The sequence below is a fragment of the Mya arenaria genome, chromosome 14 (genome assembly GCF_026914265.1).
Source record: "Mya arenaria isolate MELC-2E11 chromosome 14, ASM2691426v1".
NCBI lineage: Eukaryota > Metazoa > Mollusca > Bivalvia > Myida > Myidae > Mya > Mya arenaria.
Genome location: NC_069135.1, coordinates 61,919,057 through 61,941,890, shown reverse-complemented (window position 1 = coordinate 61,941,890; position 22,834 = coordinate 61,919,057). Strand labels below are relative to the sequence as shown.

The following is a 22,834-nucleotide window of genomic DNA, read 5'->3' as shown; positions in this document are numbered from 1 at the left end:
CGTAATACGATTGACGATCGCAATATTATTGTTTTATATCTTTCAAATAGCATTGGAACACAAACGTGTGTTTTATCGATATTATTTTTTTATTATTATTATGTTTATTTTTATTCTATATATTTTTTATAAGTCCGTATATACACACGATTAAAGTGATAAAATATACCAGTAAGTTCAGTATAAACAATAACGTCGACGTTCAACGGAACGTAAGGTCATTGACTTTGAAATAACATGTTGTTTTAGTTTATGAGGTATAATGACGCCAAATTTAGCCCGAAAATCCCCGTTGATTTTACATTTCGAAAGTTTGAACATTTGGCTATATCATTTAAAAAAAGTTATAGAGAGCGGCGTCGTCTGAAACAATGAACACTTGAACAAAAATACAATGTGAAAAAAATGCGAGTTATTCTGACGTTTCAAATTTTAATACTGTGTGCAAATTCTAAATTAAAATTGTATTATGCTTGTTTCAAGTCGTATCTTTTATTAATTTACATGTACTTTTTCAATGAATTTTTTTATACTTTATGACGCCATTCAGTATAAAATTAAAGAAATTATGGTGCCTTTTATTAAGCGGGGTATTCCGCTAACCTTCATCGGAAAGGTATTTTTTCACATAAATGATTAAAGCAAACCTACCACTTTATGCTGATCAATTTTCAGTACAATCCGAAAATATTTCATTTTTGACCGCAAAATTTTGTTTAGGAGCGTACCCCATTTAACTTAGCCAAATTCGAATACACAAATGATATGGTGATTAAAATTCACAACATTTTATTCCAATAATAGCTAAACAATGGTTGATCAACCTTTGACAATTTTACAATAATCATACAAATTTTAACACAACTCATCTCATTATATGAATTACATTCACAATGTGTCTAAAGTATAGTTTAGGTGATAAAACGTCATGACATTTAATTGAATAAGCACAGTATTCTTCTAAACCTTTATTATAAACCAATGTCATAAGACAAACTCCACCTGTTTTGGGCATAATTGATAACATTTTATGCACAAATACTCAAATTCTTACAAGCTTGAACAACTCCTAATAAATCATATACATTTTTACAAACAATAGACTATATCATACACAACTAATATCATAATATGAGATCAAGACAAATGGAACACCTCAACATGTCAATCATACCAAGAGAAAATTTGAAACATCAACATAATCACGCTCAGACACAAGGGGAAGAACTATATATTTAAACGCTCCAAAACAATGGAAACAATTCAACAACAGTCACATTCGATACAAAAGGAGCTATTCAACTTCAACATGATCACATTCGGAGACAATTGGAAAACTCTATGTTTATACACTCAGATACAAAAGCACAATTCCACAAGCTAACAATCCGACACAGGGGGCTATTCAACATGATCTGTCTTAGAAATGTGAGTTTAATTTTAACATCATCACACACGGACACCAAGCAGAATATTTAACATGATCACACTCGGATTCCATAGAACAACTCTATATAAATACACCTTGAAACAAAACAACAATTCAACATAACAACAATCAGACACAGAGGGGGCTATTCAACATGATCTGACTCTGGAATGTTAGCTTTATTTTAACATCACACTCGGAGACAATAGAAAAACTTTATATTTATACTCTCAGAAACAAAAGAACAAATCAACATGCTAACAATCATACACAGGGGACTATTCAGCATGATCGACTCTGAAATGTAAGTTTAATAATACGTCATCACGGATACAATAGGAAACAATAGGAAAACTCTGCATTTAAACACTTAAAAATAAAGAACAATTCAACATGGCTAAATATTTCTATAAAATAATGAACAGTCATGAATGCATCACAACATGGTTGCTTGAGGGCACGTGCTACAACAATCAACCATGAGCACAATCAGGGAGTACCCTTGCACCTCGGGCGAAAAAGAGCACACAACCGAATGTTATCAATGTGAACAATGATAAATAGGACTTCATTTGTAATCCCCATGTAAACAATAGTACAATCATTCGCATTACTGTTTGAAATATTCAAGGGCTTTTACCAAAAACATTTAACATATAAAACACTTGATGGTTTGTGTACAAGATGCTATAATTTTATTACAGAATTGGATCTTTACATAAACCCTTAAAATGACTGTACACCAGATTGGCACCAACACTGTTTTTTTCTGTAACGAATCTCAGGACAATTATCTAATAGAATGTGTTACGCTTTGATATCATATTTGTAAAAATGTACCAAAATGTAAAAACAAAATTGTGTCGGAGACCGGGTTCGAACCCGTGTCGCCAAAATTGCAGTCCAGCGTAATAACACCGACTAGCCAATCACGCATAAGGAATGAATTCTACCTGGTAGACATCCCCAGTCGTCTTTTTTAATGAAAAAATACGAACTAACTGCTCAACTTAAATGAATTGTAAACTATGTGGTAATTCAGTTAGTCAGTTTCAATGCATTGTACAGATCGATGCCAAGTTTATGTCAGTTTTCGACAATTTTCATTTGTTTTCGCTATTTTATCATACGGAGTACAGCCCCTTTAATATGATTTAACTCCAATTCGGAACTTTTTCACACGCGAGTTTAAAACACAATAACATGAACAGAACAAAAATGATACCATACAATGATATATACAGGGCCAAGCCCCGTGATCAAAATTCCGAATATAAACATTAAAAGGGGAATAAGGTAAGGGCCGAAACCACACAGTCGTAAAAACACTACACATAGACGACTAATGCATCAATAAATGATTGGAGAATATCGCATTGGAACAATCAGTAAACACGAATAAATTGGAACACGAGTTTACTGGAACACGAGTTTACTGGAACACGAGGTTACTAGAACACGAGTTTACTAAAACACGAGTTAACTGGAACACGAGTTTACTGAAACACGAGCTTACTGGAACACGAGTTAACTGGAACACGAGTTTACTGGAACACGAGTTAACTGGAACACGAGTTTACTAGAACACGAGTTAACTGGAACACGATTTTACTGGGACACTAGTTAACTGGAACACGAGTTAACTGGAACACGAGTTAACTGGAACACGATTTTACTGGAACACGAGTTAACTGGAACACGAGTTTACTGGAGGTGTAAACCAGTTGCAGACGTCGATCTTGTCTAGCTAAGAATATAATTATACAAACATACTTTGGGAAAAACGCTGAACAAATTGGGTTTAAACTGAATAACTTTCATATTTCCTGACCTTGAAGAAATTATTTTTGTTAATTAGAACTTCGGAAAAATGTTGTCTCAAATTCATAAAAAGCAAATATTGTTTTCAGAATACATCCACAGTTTAAGTAATGTTTTTTTCACTAAAGACATTCGAGTCATCATTTGAAAACGAAATAATTTCTTTTAAGTGTACAAATAGGTACAACGTAAGTGCATAGTTTTCTAAGGGGTGGACCATGATTGACATTAGCGAAGGCGCACTTAAAGCCCGCAACAAGGACATACAGCCCCGATGTAGCCAGGAATAGGCTTCTAACATAGGATTCTTATTTAAGTTTGAGCATAATGTTTCTTTTCAATTTCGCGTCTATCCGTATTCAACAGGGTAGTGGGCGCGGTCGCGTCAACTGATTCAACGGGCAATCCGGATCCGCTAGTGGTTCTGAGTGAATAATCGTTATTGACATTCACATAGAATTAAGTCAAGATAATAAATTAAGTACAAAAAAAACAAAAAAAAAAACAAACACTGTATTTGTACACAAACTCAGTTTATTGATCTAAATCCTATTGCCTAATTGGATTATCAGATCTCTAATCTGAGTATCCTTCTGTGCAGTTTTGATGTTTTATTATATAAATGGACCCTAAATGACCCTAGGCCAATAAAACAATATACAGAAAATTGGCCTCTACTGTGACATCAATGCAATTAGCAGAAGATGCACAGCAGGGGATTATCATGCCAAACATTCCTTAAACTAGGCCTTTAAGTTTTCAACAGAAGAGGGATTTTAATTCCGCCGATATGATACACTTAGATCTACTGATAAGTTCTTAATTTAGAAACTGATACAGATTAAAGAAACATTGAAAAACATCGTCTAAATGGAACAAATCTCTGTCCTGCGCGGATACCTTGACCCATGCGATTGACATTGACCGTAAAGCAAAAAACCTCGAGTGCCGTCTTATGGTTGTCATCAAACCTTGCATGACAATTATGGACTGAACACGTTCAGCATGCCTTGGCAGATCGGACGAACATCCTTCCCGATGCCTTCTGTCCCGTCTGCTATGAGTACCTGTGTACCAACTGTGTATGGGTATACAGGAATATGAAAACAGTCAAAACCAATGGCCTCTAGGACTAGCAGACAATGTGTTCACCATTCCAATAAAAAAGCAACAACCAGACAGTTTCGAAATGAGCACGTACATTACTTTCACAAGACAGGCATAGAATTGTCAATACGAGCCAGTAATTTTAAAAATCATTTTACATCATTATAAAATATTTTGTCACTGTCTCAGCTGGAATAATCCATTTGAAAATAACACATAATGGTTTCCAGTTTATTGTATGTGATGTAAGCATGTGAACGTCATTAGTAGAGCTACATATACCGTGTGGACAAATCCAGTAAATTTCGATTTGGAAAATACGCAAAATATTGGGAAAGCAGGGGTGGTTCGAGGATTTGACGTTAGATGAGGTGAAACTTAGGAGCATTTCTGTTTGAATTGAACCCTTCTGTCTGAACCGAAAATTCTATGAATTAAAGTATTGGCTTGTGGTTGTGGGCGCTCACACCGGTTTATTTTTAACAATATATATTCTGAAATGGTGCATTTTGGATGTGTTTGTTTTTCATCTTTAATTATCAAAATAAAACAAGGTTGGACGGTTTTAGTTGATCTCTGGACCCGCTTGCTAAAGATGCATATGTCGGTAGTCGTACGTTTTTGACATTTTTTTATCTTCCATTTGTATTATTTGGTAAATGAAACGCATCGAAATAAATTGACCTTGACAAATTCTGACATTTAATGAGAAAGGACTTTAAGTATGAAATGTTTCACATGAAAAATAATAATAACTAGACAGAATGATTTTTTTTATCAGCAAAGAGCATACCCAGCAAACACATGACGTTGGATCAACGTCGAATATAGGTTGGATTTAGGTCGCGACGTCGGCGACTTGAATACAACGTTGTATCAACTTCAAAATCACGATGTCAGTCCGATGTCGCAATTAGACATCGAACCGACGTTGTGATTTGGTTATTGTTTGTAAGAAGTTGTATTTTTTCAAGTTAATACATGATACACACATGATGTAGAAGAAGTTGCTCGAAAAATCGTGATACTGCTGCAAATAAATACTAAAACTCGACCATTTTATTATCCAAGTTGCTTCCCTTGTCTGTGTCCTTGGTTTCTGTAATTGGAATTTCCGCATGGTGTCGCATGTTTATAGACTTGTTTCTTTCTTTTTTTGTCGTTGTTAAAATTCATCTTGTTGAACAAACATTGCAGAAATAATTATATCGATAGCTTCTTATCATGTCATTTAGATAATTCCGAAAAAAATGCATGTTTAATTCCTTATCTTCAAATAGACGCGCGCAATTTTGAACCCATTTCGCTCCGCCATATTGCTCATGAGGTGTACGAATATTGACGAGAGAGAAAGAGTCAATTACTCCTCCAGAGACTTGACGGATCATATTTTAAATAATACAACAAGGTAAGTTGATACAATGCATGTTTAACGGTTTATAGCAATAATTTTCTAGTGTTTTACAAGGATGTTTCAATGAAATTTTAGCATACATGTAATTCAACCCGATTCGCCCTCAATTGGCATCACGGGGATTTGTACTTTTTTGTATGAGAAAACAATGTTAATTGTTCTCTTAAATAATATCTGTAAATACTAGTATTTTCTGTGTAATTTTGATCTTTGATCAGGATCAGAAAGGCCCACGTTATTTACCATTGTAAATGTTAAATTCACTGTCATCCAGCAAAATTATATATATTGTTATAAAATTCATATTATTCTGTACCCCTTTTTGACAGGTTTATGACGGGTGATGTAATGCCTAGCTTTACCGTGAAGGGGAAAAGGAGAAAATGCCTTTCCAAAAGCAGTTTTTCAAGGTGTTCAAGGTAATACTTGCCAAGTCAAATCTGTTTCTTGACAGTAATCATTTAATTATGTTATTTTTAAAGTGAGTACCAGGTATAGTCTTGTGCATTCACCTCTTATAAAAATAGCACAAGTGCCCGCTCAAGGAAAACAAAGCAATTATTCACTAAAAATGAGTTCATACGCGATAGCTTTGATCACAGAGTCTAGTCACTGAAATAAGTATAACGATTAAAAGATAATGAAAAAATACAGCAAATATTGTACCAGTTTAAAACTGGAGAAATTTTGCTGTATGGAATTTGATATCAAAACTATATTTTCAGCAGTTTCAAGTCAATATCATTTTATTTGACAAGATTTTTATGTATTTCAGCAAGTGCCACTGTGTTTACTGCTACTGAACATGAGGTTGATGGGCAATTGGATCCTGTCTGAAGTACGCTCCAGACAGACATGGAGGTGGAGGACGACGAACTTTTTACACAAATTAATTAACCTACATCTCTTAACTTATAAATTTACCACGTGTCATTTAATTTAATGTGCCTTTATCATTTAACACTTTTAGTGTTTGTACAGATTTGTTGTGAAAATAAAACTTGTACATTCTCTGAGTTGTTTGTTAAAGAATGTAGGTAAATGCTGCGGTAATTCCTAATTACCTGTTACCTGTGTGGTATGCTTGTTTATGCAATGGATTTTGGTCGTTATCACGACGTTGCTCCAACGTCGTAACTCCGACGTGGTTCCAACGTCGTAACTCCGACGTTGTTTCAACGTCGTGATTCAGACGTCTAAATAACTTTCATTTTCAACCAATATACTACGTCTATCCAACGTCAGTTTCTGACGTTGTTACAACGTCTTCCCAACGTCAATTGTTTGCTGGGTAGGTGTTATCGCAAGAGAGTGGCACAGCGAAACGCTTACCGCAAATAATCATATTGATATAATTTAATTCGAATGCGACTTAAAAATAACAGCAAAATAAACCCTTAATGAATGATAATTTGCGCAAGGGTTGGTCTTATTTGGTATGCTAAATATGTCGTCTCATTCGTATACTTCCGTCTTTAGAACAAGCATAAGGGAAATAAACAATTAAATGTATCAGTGGATTTATAATGGTTGACGGGTGGTGCTAAAACCTTCAAATATACATATAAAACCAACGATCGTTATACGATAACCATTACTTCAATAGGCTATATAAAACGGACCATGTGATACCAGGATTGATTATCTGATCTGATTTATCACGCAGCCCGGTATCAACTTAATCCGGGTACCGTATACCGCGTTTTAGCACCACCCATGATAGTCTCCCTTATTTCTTATCAAGGAAGTTTATTACTACTTTCGTTTTTGAAGTCACTTGAAATACGTTGACTCTCTTTCTCAAACAGCAACTATCAAAATCATTGGCGACAACCACATTATAAAGTAATGAGATGTGCACTTAAGATATTTGAGTAAATATCAAAAAGGACTTGCTTTCAACAGTCAACAAACGTAAGTATAAAATAATGTTTGTGTTTCTGAGGGGCGGTGCCTGGATTTAACGTTGGTAAATGCGCACTTGGGGCAGCCATAATAGTTGGTAGTTGAAGATACTTTTATATAAGTGGACATTATTATGTTTATATGTGGTCAACACCAAAATCTAATAAAGACTATTTGCATCTATCTATATCTATATATCTACCTGAACTTGGGGTCAAAAATAAGAACGTGCAGCCCGGCTTCACCAGAAACGAATAAATAGCCTCCGAACCATTTTGGGTATTGGATCGTCTTGAAATATATTAACCACTTTCAGTCTGAAATGAAAATATTATTGTTTAAAAGATGGTCGCTTTAATGGTTTAGTGGTAGGTTAGTGATGGTATTGGGACCTTGATAAAAAACTTGATTAACCAAGTGTATTTGACAGTCAAAATATGTTTTTAAGCACAGGATGGATGCAGTTCCAGGGAGAATCGCGCACGAGGATACAGGATCGTCCCATGACCGCACTTATTGTCAGCCATGTGCTGAAGATGCGAAAAGCATACTTCCCGAAGCCTTCTGTCCTGTCTGCAAAGAGTTCCTGTGCTCAGCATGTGCACGAGTTCACAGGAACATGAAGCTGACAAAGAGCCACTCCCTCCAGGACAAGAGCAGTATGCCTTCCTCATTCCGCACCGATACAGAGGAAGATGAGTTTAAAGAAACATGTGAGTGCCATGCTAAAGAGTTCATAAAATACTACTGTCCCAACCATGAGGCACTTCTGTGTGGTGACTGCGTAGTTGATAATGAAGAACATCAGTCCTGTAAAGTAAAGAAAATTTCTCAATTGGCAAAACGATACAAAGAGGGTGCAGAATACAAAAGTCTGACAACAGGTATAGTGCAGATGGTTAGTGACATTGCGAACTTTACATCGTACATACAGTCAAGCTTGAAATCAGTTGGCGAGGAAAGTCTTACCAATATCAATGAACTTCGAAATTTCAGACATGAGATCAACCAGTTATTGGATAAGAGGGAGAAAGAGTTACTGGAAAATATTAATCAGAAGAAAAAGAAATCCGAGATGCTGCTAAATGAAATGAAAGCAAACTGTCAAGACTTGAAAACTGCCACTGAGAAGCTCAAGGCTGAACTACAAGCCGAGGAGGTCAACAACAACCAGCTGTTCATATCTGGAACAAGGGCGGTCAAGGAGTTAGTCGGTCTCCAGTCATCACTGAAGGACATCAGGGGAAGAGGAAAAGTTCCACACTCAAAATTCAGCAGGGACCCAGCAACAGAACAACTGCTGTCCTCAAACACAGCTATTGGCAGAGTGGACCAGGTTGCGTCAGATTTTGCAGAAGAAGTGGCGTCAGATTTGGCAGACCAGCAGAAACAACCACAGGGGCCAGGTAAGCAACTTAAAGCAGTTTTTAAATATCATTTTTTTTTTTTTTTTAGTTAACGCCATGTTACTTTATAGCCATACTTACTCCAAGTTAAGTGTTATTCATTCAATTTAGGCAGAAATAATTTGGAAAAATTGTTTCCGATTTCACTGTCCCAACAAATCGGGATTATATATTATATCAGTTCCCTTAACAGAAGTTATTTCACAATTGGGACCGTGTGTGTCTGGGTGTTCGTGTGTGCCTTTAGCATAAAGGAATGTGCGTTTGTGCGATGTGTTAGTGGGTGAATGTGTATTTTGTCTGTGAGTGTTTGTATGTTTGTGTATTTGTGCTTTTTCTGTAATGTATGAGCCGTCGTGGGTGTGTATGTCTGTACGGTTGTTATGTTACTGTGAGTGTGTGAATGTGTTTGAATGTTTTGTGCGATTTTAGCATAGGTTTTTATGTGAACATCTTTAAATGAGTGTGTGTGCGATATGTTTGTGGGTGTATGAACGTGTGTTTTGTGAATGCGTGTACAAGCGTGTGCGTGAGTGCGTACTTGCGCGCGCGTGCGTGTGCGTGCGTGTGTGCGTGCGTGCGTGCGTGCGTGCGTGCGTGTGTGTGTGTGCGATGTCTGCGTGAATGTGTATGTTTGTACTTACTCTGAGTTATGCGCCCGTGAGTGCGTGTGCGTGTGTGTGTTTTTATGTTTTGTGCGATATGTGCGTGGACGTGTATGTTTGTACTTGAGTTATGTGCACGTGAGAGCCTGTGCGTGTATGTGCTTGTATGTTTTGTGCGATATGTGCGTGGATGTGTATGTTTGTACTTGAGTTGTGTGCACCTGAGAGCCTGTGCTTGTGTGTAATTGTTTGTTTTGTGCGATATGTGTGGATGTTTATGTTTGCACTTGAGTTATGTGCCCGTAAGTGCGTGTGCGTGTGTGTTTGTGCGTTGTCGACGTGGATGTGTATGTTTGTACTTGAGTTATGATCCTGTGAGTGCGTGTGCGTGTGTGTGCTTGTATGTTTTGTCCGATGTGTGCGTGGGTGTGTATGTGTGCTTTGTGTGTTTGTGTGCCTGTATGTGTGTGAACGTGTAGTATGTTCCGTTTAGCGTATGCACGATACGTAATGTGCGTAGTGTTCGTAGGAACCATTTGAGCGTTCAATTCAATATTAATTTAATCGTCTGTTTTGTTGATAACGGACGTCTTGCTATACGTACAAAATGCGTTTGTTTCAAACATAGCATCAATTCTTAATAGTTTACAACATCACTTTTTTGAGATGGTTCAAACATTTGTTAATATTTGAACGTTGCTTTTTATAATGGGCTCATCGGTCAGGGATTGTTTGATATATATTTACATTTTATATTGTTAAAAGGTATCTGTGTTACATTGTTTCTTACACAGGCAGCAATACTAGTGAGAGAGTGTTCCATATATTTATAATTATTATGATAAGAAGGTATCTACATCAATGCTAACATAGGCAGCAGTATCAGTCTGACATTGTTTGATATATTATATCTTTTAATATAAACATATCCGCGATTTTGTTATCTGTTTTGTATCCTATTATTATCACAATTTTGTACTTATACATAATCTGTATCATGGGATGCAATTTCTATGAAAATAACATATGTATATAATAAACCTCACTATACACTCTTACTGATACTGCCCTCTCTGGTTAAACAGTACTCTTTTCTGGCTAATACTGCCCACATTGGTCAAACAGTACTCTTCTCTGGCTAATACTGCCCCTTATGGTTAAACAGTATTCTTCTCTGACTAATACTGCCCCAGCCGGTAAACGGTACTCTTCTCTGTCTGACACTGCCCTCTATTGTTAAATTGAACTACCCTCTGACTAATACTGCCTTCTATTGTTAAACGGTACACTTCCCTGACTGAAACTGACCCCTATGGTTAAACAGTACACTTCTTTGACTGATACTGCCCCCTATGGTTAAACAGTACACTTCTCTGGCTTATACTGCTCTCTATGGTTAAACAGTACACTTCTCTGACTGAGTCTGCCGCCTATGGTTAAACGGTAATCTTCTCTGACTGATATTGACCCCCCCCCCTTATGGTTAAACAATATTCTTCTCTGACTGATACTGACCCATATTGTTATACAGTACACTTTTCTGACTGATACTGTGTCATTACTGACCTCTTTGGTTAAAAGTACTTTTCTTTGACTGATATTGACCTCTATGGTTAAACAGTACATTTCTCTGACTGATACTGCCGCCTATGGTTAAACAGTACACTTCTCTGATTGATACTGCCGCCTATGGTTAAACAGTACACTTCTCTGACTGATGCTGACCCCTTTGGTTAAACAGTACTCTTCTCTCTCTGATACTGACCCATTTGGTTAAACAGTACACTTCTCTGACTGATACTGCCCTTTATTATTAAACAGTACACTTCTCTGACTGATACTGCCCCCTATGGTGAAAAAAACAAACTTCTCTGACTGATACTGACCCCTATGTTTAAACGGTACTCCTCTCTGACTGACACATCCGCCTATGGTTAAACAGTACTCTTCTTTGACTGATACTGACCCCAATGGTTAAATAGCAATCTTTTCTGACTGATACTGCCCTATTTGGTTAAACAGTACTCTTCTTTGACTGATACTGACCCTATGGTTATAGAGTACACTTCTCTGTCCTATACTGCCCCCTATGGTTAAAAGTACTTGTTTTTGACTGATACTGCCCTCTATGGTTAAACAATGCTTTTTTCTGGCTGATACTGCAAATATAGTTAAACAGTGCTCTTCTATGACTTAGACTGTCCCCTATGGTTAAACAATAATCTTCTCTGACTGATACTGCCCACTATGGTTTAAACAGGACACTTCTCGGACTGGTATTGCCCCCTATGGTTAAACAGGACTCTTCTCTCACTGATATTGCCGCCAAGAGTTAAACAGAACTATCGTCTGACTGATACTACCCCCTTTGGTTTAACATAGCTCTTCCCTGGCTGATACTGCAAATATAGTAAAACAGTGCTCTTCTATGACTGGGACTGCCCCCTATGGTTAAACAATACTCTTCTCTGACTGGTATTGCCCCCTATGGTTTAACAGGACTCTTCTCTGACAGATACTGCCCCCTATTGTTAAACAGTACTTTTCTCTGACTGATACTGACTCCTATGGTTGAGCAGTACTTTTATCTGACTTATACTGACTCCTATGTATAAACAGTACACTTCTCTGACTGATACTGCCGCCTATGGTTAAAAAGTACCATTCATTGACTGATACTGAGCCTATGGTTAAACAGTACTCTTCTATGACTGATACTGCCCCCTATGGTTAAAAAATACTATTCTCAGACTAATACTACCCCCTATGGTTAAACAATACTCTTATCTGACTGATACTGACTCCTAGGGTAAAACAATACACATTTCTGACTGATTCTGACTCCTATGGTTAAACATTACACTTCTCTGACTGATACTGACTCCTATGGTAAAAACAGTAATCTTCTCTGACTGATACTGACCCATATGGTTAAACAGTACACTTCTCTGACTGATACTGACTCCTATGGTTAAAACAATAATCTTCTCTGACTGATAATGACCCATACGGTTTAACGGTACACTTCTCTCTGACTGATACTGTCCCCTATGGTTAAACAGTACACTTCTCTGACTAATACTGACTCCTATGGTAAAAACAGTAATCTTCTCTGACCGATACTGACTCCTATGGTTAAACAACACATTTTTCTGACTAATACTGTCCCCTATGGTTAAACAGTACACTTCTTTGACTGATACTGCCCCCTATGGTTAAACAGTACATTTCTCTGACTGATACTGTCCCCTATGGTTAAACAGTACACTTCTCTGACTGATACTGACCCCTATGTTTAAACGGTACACTTCTCTGACTGACACAGCCGCCTATGTTTAAACAGTAATCCTCACTGACTAATACTGACCCCTATGGTTAAACATTACACTTCTCTGACTGACACAGCCGCCTATGTTTAAAAAGTACTCTTCTCTGACTGATACTGACCCCAATGGATAGATAGCAATCTTTTCTGACTGATACTGCCCCATATAATCAAACAGAACTCTTCTTTGACTGATACTTCTCCCTATGGTTAAACAATGCTTTTCTCTGACTGATACTGCCCCCTATGGTTAAACAGGACTCTTGTCTGACTGGTATTGCCCCCTATGGTTAAACAGGACTCTTCTCTGACTGATATTGCCGCCTAGAGTTAAACAGTACTCTCCTCTGACTGATACTGCCCCCTATGGTTAAACAGTGCTCTTCCCTGGCTGATACTGCAATATAGTAAAACAGTGCTCTTCTATGACTGAGACTGCCCCCTATTGTTAAACAATACTATTCTCTGACTGATACTGCGGTCTAGGGTTACACCGTATATTTCTGTAGCTAATACTGCCTACAATGGAAACACTGTACTATGTACTTCTCCATGCCTTTTTCGTAAGTATACACAGGTTCAACTATCCGACCCATTCCCAAAGCGAAATATATGATTTTTTCCCAATCTGCAGAAACCAATTCAAATCAAATGTAATTGTTTATTTAGATATTTTCTTATGAAAGTCTTTTTACCTTGACTGGTTCATTCAACATCCTAATACATTATATGATGTGAAGTTTTGGGGATAATAGAATTTTGAAAATCATTGAATTTCATCACATTTAGAGATCAGTATGAACTATTATCTGTCAAGATTTATTGCAATAGATATTTACAGCCCAAAGATTGAGATTTCAGCAGCTTCTTGCCATTTAAAAATAAAAATAAACTAATACTTAATTTATTTGCTCATTCGCAGGAGAAGTAATAAAATTTGACCTTTAAAAAAATCCAATTTAGGCATATTTCGCAATGCAACTTTCTCCAAAAAGTCTAGGGTATTCTTTCCAAAATGGGCAAAAAAATATGTACTCTGGCTGACAATGCCCCCAGTTCTATTCTTGCTTATACTGCTCCATTTGGCTACACCAATATACTACTCTTGCTGATTCTGCAAACTATGGTTACACCATTTTACTACTCTTGCTGATTCTGTCCCCCATGGTTATACTGTTATACTACTTTAGCTGATTATGTCCCCTATGGTTACACCGATATACAACTCTTGCTGATTATGTCCCTATTGTTACGCCGTTATATTGCTCTTGCTAATTATGTCCCTATTTTTACACCGATATACTACTCTTGCTGATTCTGCAAACTGTGGTTAAACCATTATACTACTATTGATTATAATGTCCCTATTGTTACGCCGTTATACTACTTTAGCTGATTCTGTCCCCATTGTTACGCCGTTATACTACTTTAGCTGATTATGTCCCTATTGTTACGCCGTTATTCTACTCCTGCTGATTCTTCAAACTATGGTTACACCGTTATACTAATCTTGCTGATTCTGCAAACTATGGTTACACCATTATACTACTCTAGCTGATTCTGTCCCTATTGTTACGCCGTTATACTACTCTTGCTGATTATGTCCCTATTGTTACACCGTTATACTACTCTTGCTGATTATGTCCCCTATGGTTACACCGTTATACTACTCTTGCTGATTATGTCCCTATTGTTATGCCGTTATACTTCTCTTGCTCATTCTGTCCCTATTGTTACGCCGTTATACTACTCTTGCTGATTATGTCCCTATTGTTACGCCGTTATACTACTTTAGCTGATTCTGTCCCTATTGTTACGCCGTTATACTACTCTTGCTGATTCCCTCCCTATTGTTACGCCGTTATACTACTCTTGCTGATTCTGTCCCTTTTGTTTTAACGTTATACTACTTTTGCTGATTATGTCCCTATAGTTAGGCCGTTATACTACTCTTGCTGATTCTGTCCCTATGGTATCGCGATTACACTACTCTAGCTGATTCTTTCCCCTATCGTTCACCGTTATGCTTCATTAGCTGATTATGTCCCTATTGTTATACTGCTAAACAACTTTAGCTTATTCTGTCCCTAATGTTACACCGTCTTACTAATCTTGCTAATTCTGTCCCTATTGTTACGCCATTATACTACTCGTGCTGATTATGTCCCTATTGTTACACCGTTATACTGCTTGAGCTGATTATGTCCCTATTGTTACGCCGTTATACTACTCTTGTTGATTCTGTCCCTATTGTTACACCGTTATACTGCTTGAGCTGATTATGTCCCTATTGTTACACCGTTATACTGCTTGAGCTGATCATGTCCCTATTGTTACACCGTTATACTGCTTGAGCTGATTATGTCCCTTTTGTTACGCCGTTATACTACTCATGCTGATTCTGTCCCTATTCATACGTCGTTATACTACTCTTGCTGATTATGTCCCTATTGTTACGCTGTTATACTACTCTTGCTGATTCTGTCCATATTCTTACGCCGTTATACTACTCTTGCTGATTCTTTCCCTATTGTTACGCCGTTATACTAATCTGTTGATTCTGTCCCTATTGTTATACCTTTATACTACTCCTGCTGATTCTTCAAACTATGGTTACACAGTTATACTACTCTTGCTGATTCTGCAAACTACGGTTACACCATTATACTACTCTAGCTGATTCTGTCCCTATTGTTACGCCGTTATACTACTCTTGCTGATAATGTCCCCATTGTTACGCTGTAATACTACTCTTGTTGATTCTGTCCATATTCTTACACCGTTATACTACTCTTGCTGGTTCTGCAAACTATGGTTACACCATTTTACTACTCTAGCTGATTATGTCCCTATTTTTACGCCGTTATACTACTCTTGCTGATTATGTCCTATTGTTACGCTGTTATACTACTATTGCTGATTCTGTCCATATTCTTACGCCGTTATACTACTCTTGCTGATTCTTTCCCTATTGTTACGCCGTTATACTAATCTGTTGATTATGTCCCTATTGTTATACCTTTATACTACTCCTGCTGATTCTTCAAACTATGGTTACACCGTTATACTAATCTTGCTGATTCTGCAAACTATGGTTACACCATTATACTACACTAGCTGATTCTGTCCCTAGTGTTACGCCGTTATACTACTCTTGCTGATTCTGTCCCTATTTTTACACCGTTATACTGCTTTAGCGGATTTTTTCCCTATTGTTACGCCGTTCTACTACTCTTGCTGAATATGTCTCTATTGTTACGCCGCTATACTTCTTTAGCAAATTATGTCCCTTTTGTAATGCCGTTTTACTGCTCTAGCTGATTCTGTCCATATTGTTATGCCGTTATTCTACTTTAGCTGATTATTTCCCTATTGTTACGCCGTTATACTACTTTAGCTGATTCTGTCCCTATTGTTACGCCGTTATACTACTCTTGCTGATTCTCTCCCTATTGTTACGCCGTTATACTACTCTTGCTGATTCTTTCCCTTTTGTTTTAACGTTATACTACTTTTGCTGATTATGTCCCTATGGTTAGGCCGTTATACTACTCTTGCTGATTCTGTCCCTATGGTTCACCGTTATGCTTCATTAGCTGATTCTGTCCCTATTGTTATACTGCTAAACAACTTTAGCTTATTCTGTCCCTATTGTTACAACTTCTTACTAATCTTGCTAATTCTGTCCCTATTGTTACGCCGTTATACTACTCTTGCTGATAATGTCCCCATTGTTACGCTGTAATACTACTCTTGTTTATTCTGTCCATATTCTTACACCGTTATACTACTCTTGCTGATTCTGCAAACTATGGTTACACCATTTTACTACTCTAGCTGATTATGTCCCTTTTTTTACGCCGTTATACTACTCTTGCTGATTATGTCCTATTGTTACGCTGTTATACTACTATTGCTGATTCTGTCCATATTCTTACGCCGTTATACTACTCTTGCTGATTCTTTCCCTATTGTTACGCGGTTATACTAATCTGTTGATTATGTCCCTATTGTTATACCTTTATACTACTCCTGCTGATTCTTCAAACTATGGTTACACCGTTATACTAATCTTGCTGATTCTGCAAACTATGGTTACACCATTATACTACACTAGCTGATTCTGTCCCTAGTGTTACGCCGTTATACTACTCTTGCTGATTCTGTCCCTATTTTTACACCGTTATACTGCTTTAGCGGATTTTTTCCCTATTGTTACGCCGTTCTACTACTCTTGCTGAATATGTCTCTATTGTTACGCCGCTATACTTCTTTAGCAAATTATGTCCCTTTTGTAATGCCGTTTTACTGCTCTAGCTGATTCTGTCCATATTGTTATGCCGTTATACTACTTTAGCTGATTATTTCCCTATTGTTACGCCGTTATACTACTTTAGCTGATTCTGTCCCTATTGTTACGCCGTTATACTACTCTTGCTGATTCTCTCCCTATTGTTACGCCGTTATACTACTCTTGCTGATTCTGTCCCTTTTGTTTTAACGTTATACTACTTTTGCTGATTATGTCCCTATGGTTAGGCCGTTATACTACTCTTGCTGATTCTGTCCCTATGGTTCACCGTTATGCTTCATTAGCTGATTCTGTCCCTATTGTTATACTGCTAAACAACTTTAGCTTATTCTGTCCCTATTGTTACAACTCTACTAATCTTGCTAATTCTGTCCCTATTGTTACGCCGTTATACTACTCTTGCTGATTATGTCCCTATTGTTACACCGTTATACTGTTTGAGTAGATTATGTCCCTATTGTTTCGCCGTTATACTACTCTTGTTGATTATGTCCCTATTGTTACACCGTTATACTGCTTGAGCTGATTATGTCCCTATTGTTACACCGTTATACTGCTTGAGCTGATCATGTCCCTATTGTTACACCGTTATACTGCTTGAGCTGATTATGTCCCTTTTGTTACGCCGTTATACTACTCATGCTGATTCTGTCCCTATTCTTACGCCGTTATACTACTCTTGCTGATTATGTCCCTATTGTTACGCTGTTATACTACTCTTGCTGATTCTGTCCATATTCTTACGCAGTTATACTACTCTTACTGATTCTTTCCCTATTGTTACGCCGTTATACTAATCTGTTGATTATGTCCCTATTGTTATGCCTTTATACTACTCCTGCTGATTCTTCAAACTATGGTTACACCGTTATACTACTCTTGCTGATTCTGCAAACTATGGTTACACCATTATACTACTCTAGCTGATTCTGTCCCTATTGTTACGCCGTTATACTACTCTTGCTGATAATGTCCCCATTGTTACGCTGTAATACTACTCTTGCTGATTCTGTCCATATTCTTACACCGTTATACTACTCTTGCTGATTCTGCAAACTATGGTTACACCATTTTACTACTCTAGCTGATAATGTCCCTATTTTTACGCCGTTATACTACTCTTGCTGATTATGTCCCTATTGTTACGCTGTTATACTACTCTTGCTGATTCTTTCCCTATTGTTACGCCGTTATACTAATCTGTTGATTATGTCCCTATTGTTATACCTTTATACTACTCCTGCTGATTCTTCAAACTATGGTTACGCCGTTATACTAATCTTGCTGATTCTGCAAACTATGGTTACACCATTATACTACTCTAGCTGATTCTGTCCCTATTGTTACGCCGTTATACTACTCTTGCTGAGTATGTCCCTATTGTTACGCCGTTATACTACTCTTGCTGATTATGTCCCCTATGGTTACACCGTTATACTACTCTTGCTGATTATGTCCCTATTGTTATGCCGTTATACTTCTCTTGCTCATTCTGTCCCTATTGTTACGCCGTTATACTACTCTTGCTGATTATGTCCCCTATGGTGACACCGTTATACTACTCTTGCTGATTATGACCCTATTGTTACGCCGTTATACTACTCTTGCTGATTATGTCCCCTATTGTTACGCCGTTATACTACTCTTGCTGATTATGTCCCTATTGTTATACCGTTATACTACTCTTGCTGATTCTGTCCCTATTGTTACGCCGTTATACTACTTTAGCTGAGTATGTCCCTATTGTTACACCGTTATACTACTCTTGCTGATTATGTCCCTATGGTTACACCGTTATACTACTCTTGCTGATTCTGCAAACTATGGTTACACCATTATACTACTCTAGCTAATTCTGTCCCTAGTGTTACGCCGTTATACTACTCTTGCTGATTCTGCAAACTATGGTTACACTGTTATACTACTCTTGTTGATTCTGTCCCTATTGTTACGCCGTTATACTACTTTTGCTGATTATGTCCCAATTGTTACACCGTTATACTACTCTTGCTGATTCTGCAAACTATGGTTACACCATTATACTACTCTAGCTAATTCTGTCCCTATTGTTACGCCGTTATACTACTCTTGCTGATTATGTCCCCTATGGTTACACCGATTTACTACTCTTGCTGATTCTGTCCCTATTGTTACGCCGTTATACTACTCTTGCTGATTATGTCCCTATTGTTATACCGTTATACTACTCTTGCTGATTATGTCCCTATTGTTACGCCGTTATACTACTCTTGCTCATTATGTCCCTATTGTTACGCCGTTAAATTACTCTTGCTGATTATGTCCCTATTGTTATACCGTTATACTACTCTTGCTGATTATGTCCCTATTGTTACACCGATATACTAGTCTTGCTGATACTGCCCCCTATGGTTTCATCGTTAACATCTCTGACTGATACTGCCCTTGATAGTTGCACCTCATACTTCTCTGTCTAATACTGCCCGCCAGCCTATTGTTACACTGTATTCTTCTCTGACTGATATTGCCCCCTATGGTTACACCGTATACTTCTCTGACTGATAAAAAACCCTACGGTATCAAGGTTTACTTCTCTGACTGATCATGTCTCGTATGGTTACACCCCTATGGTGGCTGTTTCTTCATAAAAATATCTTTAATAAGACTTGTTTGTGATTAATAAGCTTATAAGAGAGGGAGAAATTAGTTTAATGTCCGTATGATCACTTTTTTATGCGCGTTTAGACAATGAATGACGGGCGAAAATATGCAGAGAAGGGCGGGAACCGGAAACAAACTTTTTTGTTCCGCCTTTTTGGGTGTTTTACAAACTATTACAACAAGATTTTGCAATATATTTACTGTAATTGTCTTTTGATTCCATTAAAATTTAAAAGTGTGTTTATATACAGCGGATTAATCAAAACATACTTTTAAGTATGAGATTTGTTATTATATCATTTGAGTTAAAATCATTTTTTATCACCAAAACTAAGTTTCAAATATATAAAATACACAACACGCGGCACGTGTAGTTTATTATATTAATTATGTTTAAAATTTTTACTTAGTTCATATTTGAAAACAATCCAAGAATATTAATTTTATTATTAGCTTTAAAGATCTCTTTGTGTACAAGCACATGCTATATTGTTAATACTGTTTTATACATGCATGTTATATCAATGTCAAGAACACATCTATAGATGCATGCGTTTACTATGAACACATCTAGATACATGCGTTTACTATGAACACATCTAGATACATGCGTTTACTATGAACACATCTTAGTTTGCTTAATGTCAAATACCAGTAAAGCGAACATGAATAAACTCAGTTGCAAGTTGCTGTTCATCAACAGTTTTATTTCGATATTTCAGCCCTAAACCAGAGCCGTGCAGACCTAAGCCAGTCCCAGTTTAGCAAGCTGCCCGACATCAACGTGCATTTATCAAGTGATATCAGTGGCTGTTGTCTGACCAGTATGGCCCTCCTACCCGGGGACAGGCTTCTACTGGCAGATTGGGACAATAACTTATTGAAGCTGGTAGACACAGATAATAACAAGCTGGTATCTCAGGTGAAACTGCCAGGTAAGCCTTGGGACCTGTGTCTCCTGCCCGTGGACAGGGCAGCCGTCACTCTGCCTTTGGAGGGGAAGATACAGTTCGTATCCACTCAGAGAAATGTCACGCTACAGGATGTTGTTAACGTGGATGGAGAATGTCGTGGAATAGTTTTCTGTGATGACAACTTGATAGTGTCCTACCTCTTCCCAGGTAAGGTTGTGATGATTGACATGAAGGGAAAGGTGAAGAAGAGTGTGGACAAAGACAGCAGTTTGTTTCAGCATCCCTTGTATCTGACAGTGACTAGAGAGAACCAGACTCCTCCGGTCATATATGTCTCAGACTGGTACACTAACACCATAACCAAGCTGAGCATCTCACTGGAGGTGCTCCAGTCCTACCAAGACCCGATACTGAAATCACCACGTGGTCTGGCAGCAGTGGGGGACAACCGACTGCTCGTGTGTGGGGGGGACAGTCACAACATCCTGTTACTGGACACGCTCAACGGCAAGATAACCCAACAGCTGGGGAAGGAAGAGGGGATAAAGAGTCCATACAGTGTGGCTTACTGTCCACTGAGGAAGATGTTGTTTGTCACCTGCAGTCAGTATGGCAGACCTGAATTGGAAAATTTCGTGAAAGTATTCAACTTAGTGTAGATCAAATCTGCCAATTAATATGAGTAAAATCTGTATCAGGTGTGAAGTAATTGTTATGTTTAAAAATAATACTTTTGTATAGTATCATACTGGCAATACGCTTATACAATGCCTAATTTAGTATGTCGCGCAATTTAATTACTGTGAGAGAGTATTTGACGGAAACTTGACTTTTAAATTATGTTGAATTCTTACAGTTTTCAAAAGTGACAAGTCGTGTAGTAATTTGTTATTAGACATGAATATACGAGTATGGGAATGTGTGTTATTAATTGAAATGTTAGTAGCTGATTGTGTATGAAATGTACCAACAAGTTGGTTTCTTACTTGTGAATATTTAATCAAACAATGTAATTGTGTAATAGAATGATTCAGAATATAGGGTAATAGACACGGTGTGTCTTTTTTTTATGCAGTTTGTATTTAGTAAACATGATGTTTATAATGTGTTTATATTGAAATTAAACATATATGTACGTATCCTTATACATGTATATTGAATGAATAATTTTATAGACATTGACCTTAGTGTGAATTGTTTCCAAAAAATGGATTGAATTATTTAAACAGACATAAACCATAGTAAAAAAAGTTCCCTCATATATTAATGATTAAACAGACATTGATCAATGGGCAACTTGTTTCCTCATATCTATTGAATAAATTATACAAGCAGCCTTGAGCTGATTTGTAAGGGGTATGGAAATCGTGGAATTCAAAGACAATTTGTTTAGCATATATCACCATTTGTAAAAAAGGTGCAACAGGCATAGTTTAACAAACCCGATGATTTGACACACTTTATTTCGTATGAATAAAATGAGGAAATAATGCATTCTCTAAACCATGGACGAGTCCCTTTAAAATACAACTGTTGTTGTGTGTCCTGCATTACGGGTATTTGTTTGGCATCGAAGGCATCACCCATGTCCAATTGACGTTCAACAATAAATATATTTCAAATTATTTGTAAATTGGCCATAATAAAGTTTCAGATGTTTTTTTTCCGCATTTTTGCTATAATAACTTATATACGCGTCGTCGGTTAGTGCAAAAAGGCGCTATCTAACACCATACCATTTTTCACATCGAGTGATACATTTGGCGCCACTTGAATATAGTTTTACATTATAAAGGTCTGGAAATTCCTTGAGAGATGCCTAAATTCAGTTATATAACTATATCAATACCAATTTTTAAATTATTTGTTCAAGATAGCTTCGTTAAATGCATGGCACTTCCTATATTTTTGGTGAACTATTTCCTAGCCTGATATTCAACCCTTCGCTGAAAGGTT

General features: G+C 37.2%; 1 protein-coding gene across 2 annotated transcripts; it reads left to right on the top strand.

The window, feature by feature from the left end:
• Positions 1-7,524: 7,524 nt before the first annotated feature.
• LOC128218129 (protein wech-like) lies at positions 7,525-22,174 on the top strand. 2 transcript variants are annotated; one of them, XM_052925681.1, is made up of 3 exons: positions 7,525-7,685; positions 8,130-9,082; positions 20,687-22,174. In XM_052925681.1, exons 2-3 carry the CDS (start codon positions 8,131-8,133, stop codon positions 21,535-21,537), a joined length of 1,803 nt encoding a protein of 600 aa, XP_052781641.1. In that variant the 5' UTR covers positions 7,525-7,685; position 8,130; the 3' UTR covers positions 21,538-22,174. The 2 variants fall into 2 exon arrangements, with proteins under 2 accessions (XP_052781641.1, XP_052781640.1); XM_052925680.1 differs by having other exon boundaries at positions 8,125-9,082.
• The last annotated feature ends 660 nt before the right edge of the window (positions 22,175-22,834 follow it).

Excerpts from the sequence above, each read along its gene's own strand:
- LOC128218129 (XM_052925681.1), top strand. The coding sequence starts at position 8,131 with ATGGATGCAGTTCCAGGGAGAATCGCGCACGAGGATACAGGATCGTCC. Across the intron at positions 9,083-20,686 it reads GAAACAACCACAGGGGCCAG|CCCTAAACCAGAGCCGTGCA; the intron begins GTAAGCAACTTA and ends TCGATATTTCAG.